The 9,014-nt window shown below is 40.1% G+C and overlaps 1 protein-coding gene across 1 annotated transcript; it reads right to left on the minus strand.

Moving 5' to 3' along the window:
* Positions 1–707: 707 nt before the first annotated feature.
* On the minus strand, positions 708–7,549 carry creb3l3a (cAMP responsive element binding protein 3-like 3a). The gene is made up of 10 exons (XM_034216197.1): positions 7,380–7,549; positions 6,902–7,018; positions 6,500–6,743; positions 5,196–5,329; positions 3,642–3,752; positions 3,433–3,539; positions 2,838–2,906; positions 2,562–2,646; positions 1,943–2,036; positions 708–1,427 (listed from the first exon to the last, which is right to left on the minus strand). The coding sequence occupies exons 1-10, from the start codon at positions 7,398–7,400 to the stop codon at positions 1,111–1,113; spliced, it is 1,299 nt and encodes a 432-aa protein (XP_034072088.1). The 5' UTR covers positions 7,401–7,549; the 3' UTR covers positions 708–1,110.
* Positions 7,550–9,014: the final 1,465 nt, after the last annotated feature.

The following is a 9,014-nucleotide window of genomic DNA, read 5'->3' on the forward strand; positions in this document are numbered from 1 at the left end:
TCTGATAGGTCACTTTATGACCTGTCACCCAGTTTCTACAGCGGCTCCTTTAATCACAGAAATTAATCTCTGGTTGTCCCTCGAGGTGAAGCTCGGTACCACAATAAATGTCAGACCTTTAGATTACTTTTTGGCCTAAGTTGCAACAAGGATAAGACGACTTTCATCCCCTCAATATGTGGTCTGCACTGACAAGCCAGACACGCTGGGTCTGTGGACACAAGCTCCAGCCTGTCTTTCCAGGTAAATAAATCAACAAGTCAATTATTCGGTTGGTCTGAGTCATGAGATAAAAGGGTCATCTGATCAACCTTTGGCCTAGTTTTCCACTGTCTCTTCCTATGTGTCCACTGACATCAAACCTGCTGTACTCACCCTTTTGAGAGATGGCTTGTCTAATCATTAGATCATTGTGCAATATATATATTCCGTGAATAACAGTGCAATATGGCTGCTACATCGTCAGAGCAGTTACAGGCTGTGTTTTTTGTAAATTGTGTAATTCTTTAAAAATGTATCTTTAATATTTGTTTTGTTTTTTATGCACACTTCTTGTTAAACATTAAGCTGTCTTTGGCTCTTTTCTGCTGTAACAAATGTAAATGTCCCCTCTGTGGGACAAATAAAGGAATTCTGATTCTGATATCTTTTCAGACACTGACAGGAGTCACTTTTTAAAGCTCTAAAAAAACGTAGTAAATCAACCCTCAGTATTTTGAGAACACTGATCTCATTTTGACACGTTTTATTTGAGGATTTTTTATCCTTAAAATGTATCTTAAAAGGGTTACAATCAAAGAAAACTGGCTTTAACATCACAGATTTAGCAGTTTCTGACAAACACACTAATATTTATACTGGTATTTTATCAAAGCCCAAGCAGACAAAGTTCATCTTGAAAGGAAATGTCATTGTAGGATTAATATCCATATACTGATATAAAACTGTATCACAAATAAAGAAAAAGCATAACTGAATATATATTAAAGAAAAAAACAGGAGTGATTAAAACCTAATTTCCCTGTCTGTGTAAACAGCAGCCCCAGATCATTGCCTGCTATAAGGAGGAGGATATGGGGAATTCATGTGGGGATCATTCATTTATCTATGTTACATGTCATCAGCATGTGGTCTCAAGCGGGCGGAGCGCTGGGGATCCAAGGTCAAAGACGCTATGTGACCAGTAATTGGGTCGACATGGAAATGACCCATTCTTTCCTCCTGACTGCTGTTTAGAGACATGGGCTCCACATTGGACTGGTCTTGGTTCACATGCATCTTTCCCATCATGGTGGTAATATCTTCCAATCCCCTTTCCCCGGGAAGATGCCTGTGCAGAGGTTCCGATTCGTCCTCAGCAGAAAATGGGGATTCAGTGATATGCAGCACTCGGGACGCCTGTAGGTTCTGCAGCGACCGTGACTGGACTGTGGGAGAGGAGGAGAATACAAAAAAAGGGTTCAAGCCTCTAGACATGCAGCTCTGCTTATTATTACCTCAATTTTTCCTTGCTGGTAGTAACAGAGTGTGCGTGTGTGTGTGTGTGTGTGTGTACTTCTAAGTACTTCAAATTCAAACGTAAAGACTTTAAAGACTCTAAAAACAGAGCCTTTAGCACCACTCGGTAAAAGAGCAACATCAACTACTGTCAAACAGTTTCTGGTTACAAATGACACATTGTTGCTCTGCAAAACCTGACCTTGCCTCATGATTAAAAATCAATCAGATGTATTAACAAAGTAATTCATCAGAAGCTGTTGACATTCGATCAAAAGCCTGATAACCATAATGATAATACATGTCCTTGGTTCTCTGAAAATTGGCTCTAATCTTTAGATTTTTTATCAAATCCTCAGACAGGTGGAGCTGGCTTTGGAGCTCTGCAGGTGGGAAGCCTTCCAGCAGCGGAAGAGACTCCAACTCAACTAACATGAGTACTCACTTCTGACTGGACTGAAGTCTTCTTGGCTGACCTTGGTGTCGGAGAAAGGCTTGAGGTTTGGGAACAGGATTAGGGAGAAGGACAGCAGAAGCACCTGAGAATGTGATAACAATGCAAAGGATGGGCGAAAAAAGTTAGATTCCGGATGACATTGTAGAAAGCTACTGCTTGAAAAAGCTTTGATCTAGTTTTTATGGTTGGTGGTTTGGATAGTCCCTCTGCAAAAAAGTGTTTTATACAATGCTCGAGGAAGTAATCATATTCATGCTGTGCTTTTCTCACGAAGTATAGAATCCTGTGAATGGGAACTGAGATTCATCGATATTTTACAGATTCAAAGTTCTTTTTTTTTCTTTTTCTCCACCAATGTTGCTTCAGGTCTGGCAATGTATTTGAGTGGAGTAATCAGATACAATAAATGGCCTCTATTCAGACAGTGAGAACGAGTACTGTGCCTTTTTATGTCTTTTGTCTATTGTGCACATATCTGGGTTGGCCTTTCTCAATGGATAATACAACTGTAATGGTTGTTGCTATTTGGCTTGCTACGAATGTGAATTTGTTTTTACAATGAGTCATATGGATTTGTTTTGTCCGCCTGATGCACACACGCACGTACCAGCACGCATGTTCCAGTCTGTGCTGGCTTTTTAGATGTATTCATGACCAAAGCCTGAAGCCTGCGCAACTGCTCCATCAGTGACCTGCAGAGAGGATTAGGAAAAAGGAAATACAAAGAGAAATAAGAAATGAAAGTTCGACAAAAATAATTGGATTGACAACGGTTTGAGGGAACAGGAGATAGATGTAACACACTCAAGGCAGTTTCTGAGTGAAGGCAATGTCATTGCAAAGAGTTCAGGAAATGGAAAAAGAGAAGTCTTTTATCTCTCACATGTTGCATTTCTGCAGCTGGGACACCTTCCTCTGAAGCTCATGGTTGTGAGCATTGCAGGTTGCCATCCTAGGGGAGATAAAACACAGAGGGGGGGGGGTGATTAGGACAAGGTGAAATCTCTCTCAGCTATTCTGGTACTGCAAAAAACTATTTCATTTCATTCCATTTTTATTTGTTCCGCTCATGGTACGCAAAACCCAATGTTCAATATTTGCCAACAGAACATGTCTCTATACAAACACACAATTGAGCGAAAAGGAGCAGGGAGAAGAAACGTTTTTTATATGACCTTCCCCTTTCTAAAAAAACCAAAATAAATAGAAATAGATGGTCTGCCCTTCATAATAAAAATTGTTCACAGCCAAACATAAAAGGTATCTTAGGATACTAAGAGAAACATATGCATGATCAAATTAATGGCATATCTGAAGCCGTTCGGGTCCCTGAAGGTTCGGGTCCCTGAAGGCTGATGTTTTCAAAATTGTTTTCTGCGTTTGGTCTGTGACGGTCAATAATATAGAGAGAGATCTAGTTCAAACATGTGAAATAATCACCTTTACTCCTTTTACTCTTAACTAAATGTAATTCGTACCTGCTCTCCAGCCCATCAATATACTCTTTCTTCTTCTTCCTGCTCTCCTGAGCAGACTGCTTATTGCGAATCTTTCTGCGTATTTTCTTCAGTATCCTTTCTTCGTACTAGATTGAGAGAGGATGAACATTTTACATTTTGAACCTCTAAGAGATCAAATCTGCAAGACGATAATTGTTTTCACTGTTGAGTTATTGAGTTGTGTTTACCTTTGTGAGAGGCAGCTGGCCGGGCAGAGTCACCCCCTCCTTCACCAGAAGCTTCTTCTCATCTTCATTGAGAATCAACTCTTGAATGGATTGTTGGGAAGTGTTTGGGACCTGGTGGGGAGACATGAATACTAATATTTGAAACATAATCTCTGCTGTGTGATTAAAATATCTTTCTGCCCCCACATCTCCTCCTCCTCCTCCTCCTCCTCCTCCTCCTCCTCCTCCTCCTCCTCCTCCTCCTCCTCCTCCTCCTCCTCCTCTCCTCCTCCTCCTCCTCCTCCTCCTCCTCCTCCTCCTCCTCCTCCTCCTTCACCTCCCCCTCTCTCCCCAAGCCTCGCAGTGGGTATTTAAGTGCAGACCAGGCCACCTTCATCACTCATATTTCATGGCTACCTCGAAGCAATTGCGATGTGAGAACCGTAGTTGCTTTCTGCCACCCTCTCCATCTTATTAAACTCATCTGTGAATATAGGCTCAATGAAACACACACAAACCCTCAATTTTCAGAAGCACAACCACAGTATAACTTCTGCCAAGTATGTTTTAGGTTTGGATTGTTTTTCTGTTTTTCTGCAGGATTACAGAAACAACGCAATTAAACTTGGTAGATGGTTGTGTCACTGGCCAAGGCAGAACACTATTAATTGTTGGGCCGTTGAATAGACGCATTATTTCTCACATAGGCAAACAGCCCTGGCGAACGTTTGCACTCTTCAAGTACCTACAAGTACAGTCTGAAGTGATGCTGTGTGGAATATAATGATTGTGACAAACATAATAGAATGGGTTGCAACAAGGTTCTTGGTGAAAAGTTATCTAACTAATGGATAATGCAGCATAATACTGGTAAGATACTATCACAACGTGCAATGGTAATGTCTGCATACTTTAACAGAGCTTATATCTCAAAAATTGTTAAGAAACTATTAAGGAGTTTATGAAATCATGATATCAACTTCAACAAAATAGAAACTTAAACTGTGCTGAGTAATCCTCCTCTCTTTGTCACTTCTGAGAATATTCTATAAATAAAGTATTAAAATAGGAATTAAATTAGCTATTCCAAGGCTAGATCCCTTGGTGAATCCATCATTTCAGTGAGTAAACTCAGCTGCTTATTTACACACACACACACACACACACACACACACACACACACACACACACACACACACACACACACACACACACACACACACACACACACACACACACACACACACACACACACACACACCACACACACACACACACACACACACACACACACACACACACACACACACACACACACCACACACACACACACACACACACACACACACACACACACACACACACACACACACACAGAGAGGAAGTTGAAACTGGGAATTTAGAAAGGCTGAATGAGTCACTCGTAAATGTCCTGTACGAGGCAAGCAGCCAAGGAAAGATTCACAAACACCCGTGAGACACCATCGCTCTCCCACCTAGCTCTCCTGTACTCTCCCTATACCGATAAACTCCCACCTCATTAGGACACACTTTCTCACACACTTTCTCACTTACAGGCTCCGGTGTGCCAGACAGTAGCAGATCCTTGACAGTCAGCGGGAAGCCGGAGTTCAGCTGTGGCCTGTGAGCATCTGCAGGATACGGTGTGATCCTCATCCTGTCGTTTGGGAATCCAGGACCCCAGCCATCTGCAACCACACAGACACACGAGTACACATAAAGCATGTGCAAATTTGATCAATGTGACACACTGCTGTCATCAGAATCAGAAACAGGTTTATTATCAGGTAGGTTGACACGTACGAGGAATTTGACTTGATGTCATGGTGCATACATACAAGCAAAACACCTTTTTAAAACACAGATAGAGAACTAGAAAAATATTTATAAAAAATTAAAAATATAGTACAATATAAAAGTATTTACATAGAAATGGAATGGAATAAAAATTGGCAGTAATAAAAAAGAAAACAGATATTGTTGTACATTGTGTGCATTAATGTAACATGATGTGCTGAGGTATTATAAATAATATAAAAAAGGAAAAATGACAATTGGAGCCTAAACATTGAACAAATATCAATTACTCAGTTTGGTTCCCGACATGTGTGTTATAGCCAATACTAACAATGAGTGATTGTATGTTATCTTTGTTGTACTGGTGATCCAGGGATTCATTTGCAAAATAAATTGCGACATTTTACATTGTGTATTCTTTGTTCAGACCTAAGACTGAAAACATGTTCTAAGATAGTGGATCAGACTGAAATTAGGTTTTGCTCTCAGTAAATAACCCAACAATTAATTGATAAAATTATTATAATTCATTAACTTTTTTTTGTTATGGAAAACCTTGCAGGCACTCAAGTGTGAATATATATTTTTCTTTCAGTTTTTAATAGACTTTGTGGACTGTGGTCAGAACAAACGATTTCATGGGAGGCTCAGTGAATGAAAGTGTGGTTATTATATCAGTTATCAAAAGAAAATGTTGCTTAATATAGCCTCAATGTGTGTGAAATGGTTAAGTAATGTTGAAGAGGTAGTTTTGGGGGAATTTTATAGTTTTTCCCACTTTACCTGAGTCAGAAACTAATAAATTCCTTAGGACAGAGTTTTTATGTACTTGGTTTTCTCTAATGATCTGTCAAACAACAAATATAAGGCTACTGTACCTTGGCTGAATTGTTGAGTATCTATGGGATCAAATACCATATTTTGTAATACCAGAGGCGCCTCTTTTCTAAGCTTTGTCTGACAATTGATTTCGATAATCGATAATGAACATTATCATGAGTTACAGTCTTAGATTTGATGTTGCATTAGGAATGTTTTATCTGTGAATATTTGAGACTCACTGAGGTCAATGGAGAAGTTGGCTTCCAGGTCTGCCTTGGTTTGTGGCCTGGAAGCAAAAAACTGAGTGTCCTCAGGGGGGCTCTCGGGGCGCTGAGGGCTGTCCATCTGGTCTGAGGGGGGGTCCTCACTGATCCCACTGTCACTTTGAGAAGGGGACCAGACAGGCGAGCCTGACACAGAATCACTTCCACTCAGGAGGGCGTTGAGGAAGTCATCATCTGCCTGCTCGGCCGGCTGCAGCATCTGCTGGGTGGAAAGTGGCATCATTAGTCTGTCAGCCTGAGCTGTCAACATGGCGAGAGTCTTTTTTTTAAAACAACGAAGAATATACAGTACACACAAAGCAACCAGCTATTTGTAGCATGCATGAGTGACATTAGATAGCCCACAGCCTCACGCACATTTGAGTCCTGGACTAGCCAGGTGTGATGGTTGCCTTGGCGTCCTGGTTCCTCGTGACGGAGAATTCCATCGTTTTGATCAAACAGCCAATCGAGCAGTTCAATGCCATCACAGCTCTGAAACGACATCATGACTCTTAATCACAACACACACAAGGGAGTATGTCCTTCATGCTCTGAGAAGCCAAGAGAGCACAACATAAAGGTTTCATATACCGCAACAGCTTTCCTAACCATTCACCGTGATCGCACCAGAACACACTGTACTGTACAATATGTTCCTCCATCTGCTCCGATATCTGACAATTTTACGGTTATGCTCATGTCCCTCAATGCCATTCTAAATTGTCTTTTTCTCCTTAGATTACAGATTTTATTGTACGCTTGTGATTTACTCTCAATCCTGAACTTTGCTCTGTTCGCTTTCCCAAGAAACTCAAACGACAATGCAATAAACAGGAAGTATTTTGTTCTTTACCTGTTCTTGGAAGTCCTCCATAGTTGTCTTGCTTCGTTGGAACACCAAAGAAACCCCCAAGACACAGAAACCCAGCCAAAATATCAAATGTACTTTGTTGTGGAGTAGCTTTGTCTCCCCGCTCCTAAAGAGCCTCCACTGTATCTCTCGGCTCTTCTGTTCTGGTCCAAAGTTTAAACTCCAACCTAACACACCCAGTCAACTGGCTTGCTCTGTCCTCATTGGCTACGTAGATATATAATCTGATTGGTAACAAAGAGTACACAACTAAGGAACTTCCCAAGTTGGTCTATCTATAAACGGAGGACATGAGGTCTACACTAAGATGTTAAAACCCCACGAGGGTCAAAGTCTGTTGTTTCTTTTTCCTTATTATAATTTTTTTATAGCATATTGACATAAGGATAGCTCTGACCTTTGGCATAGATGTACAACCAATGAATGTACAATGGTTAAGATTAGGAAAGCAAAAGTTACACCGGTTTCAAAAGTAATTAAAACATCTCTGCCGATTGAAACAGCACTGTTTTATTTAAATTTATAACGCTTAATTGTTTGTTTTTTATTTAGCTGTTTGATAATTAAATAAATAACTAATTAAATACCCTTTACATAATATTGTGTTGTCAAAGTTCTTGCAGGATATTGGGAATAATTGATGTGTATAATAAATGGGATACAAAGCAACCAGAGGACTCTTAGAGCAATTATCAGCCTCTAAGGCGGCTTAAAAAACCTAAGTATCTATAATTATAAAATCTTGTTATTGTTTCCAGCAAAGCTTTAAACCAGATTGAAAGTACATTAACAAGTACACAGATGAATAAATACATAAATCATAAAGGAACAAGGAAGCACAAACAACGTCTGTATTAGTCATGCAGTTATAGATAGCACCTATGAATTGTTTATGTAAGATGGAAGAAAAGAAGATAAAACAGAAGAAAAATATCAAGATATACAAAGTGGGGAGCAGTGTTTTCTGAGGATATTGGTGGGCTATGTAGGGTTAGGTTAATTTCATTTCTTTGTTAGCTTATGCAGGTTGCATGTACATCATTCACTTTTTTTACCACATGAAATTAAGGAAGATTGATTCAAAAAGTATGCATTTGTCTGCTGTTGTAGATATACCATGGACAGTCAGCTTGTAAATGTGACACTGTTGACAGTTGACTGTCAGAGGAATTGTTTGATTTTAGAAACATGGTTTTTGCTTTTGATGGCCAGAGTTAGATGAGGAAATGGATACCTCTTTCATGTCTTTACGGTGAATGTGAAGCTTCAGCCTGCAGCAGGTTGTCTTAGCTTACCACAAAGACTGGAAACTCAGGGGAAACGGCCGTCTTGGCTCTGTTCAAAAATAACAAAATCTTCAAGTGTAAAAGCATGATCGCCCCTCTCCCAGTGTGATGACCACAAATCACTTGAGAATAGAAATGCTGTTGGCAAAATGGTTTTAGTGTAAAATTCAATAAATGTTTGCCTGTGCAGTACAAGGTACTTATTTCCATTCCGCCAAAATCCCCTCCTCACATCCTCTCTGAGCTGCCTGCCATGTAGAAAGGTAGAATGAGGTCATCATCTGTAAGGTTTCATCGGAGTTACTAATAAACGTATTGCAGTTGAAGATGG

The sequence above is a fragment of the Gymnodraco acuticeps genome, unplaced genomic scaffold (genome assembly GCF_902827175.1).
Source record: "Gymnodraco acuticeps unplaced genomic scaffold, fGymAcu1.1, whole genome shotgun sequence".
In the NCBI taxonomy this organism is placed as follows: Eukaryota; Metazoa; Chordata; class Actinopteri; order Perciformes; family Bathydraconidae; genus Gymnodraco; species Gymnodraco acuticeps.

Excerpts from the sequence above, each read along its gene's own strand:
- creb3l3a (XM_034216197.1), bottom strand. The coding sequence starts at position 7,400 with ATGGAGGACTTCCAAGAACAG. Across the intron at positions 6,744-6,901 it reads GGCTAGTCCAGGACTCAAAT|ATGCTGCAGCCGGCCGAGCA; the intron begins GTGCGTGAGGCT and ends TCCACCCAGCAG. Across the intron at positions 2,037-2,561 it reads AGACTGGAACATGCGTGCTG|GTGCTTCTGCTGTCCTTCTC; the intron begins GTACGTGCGTGT and ends TCACATTCTCAG.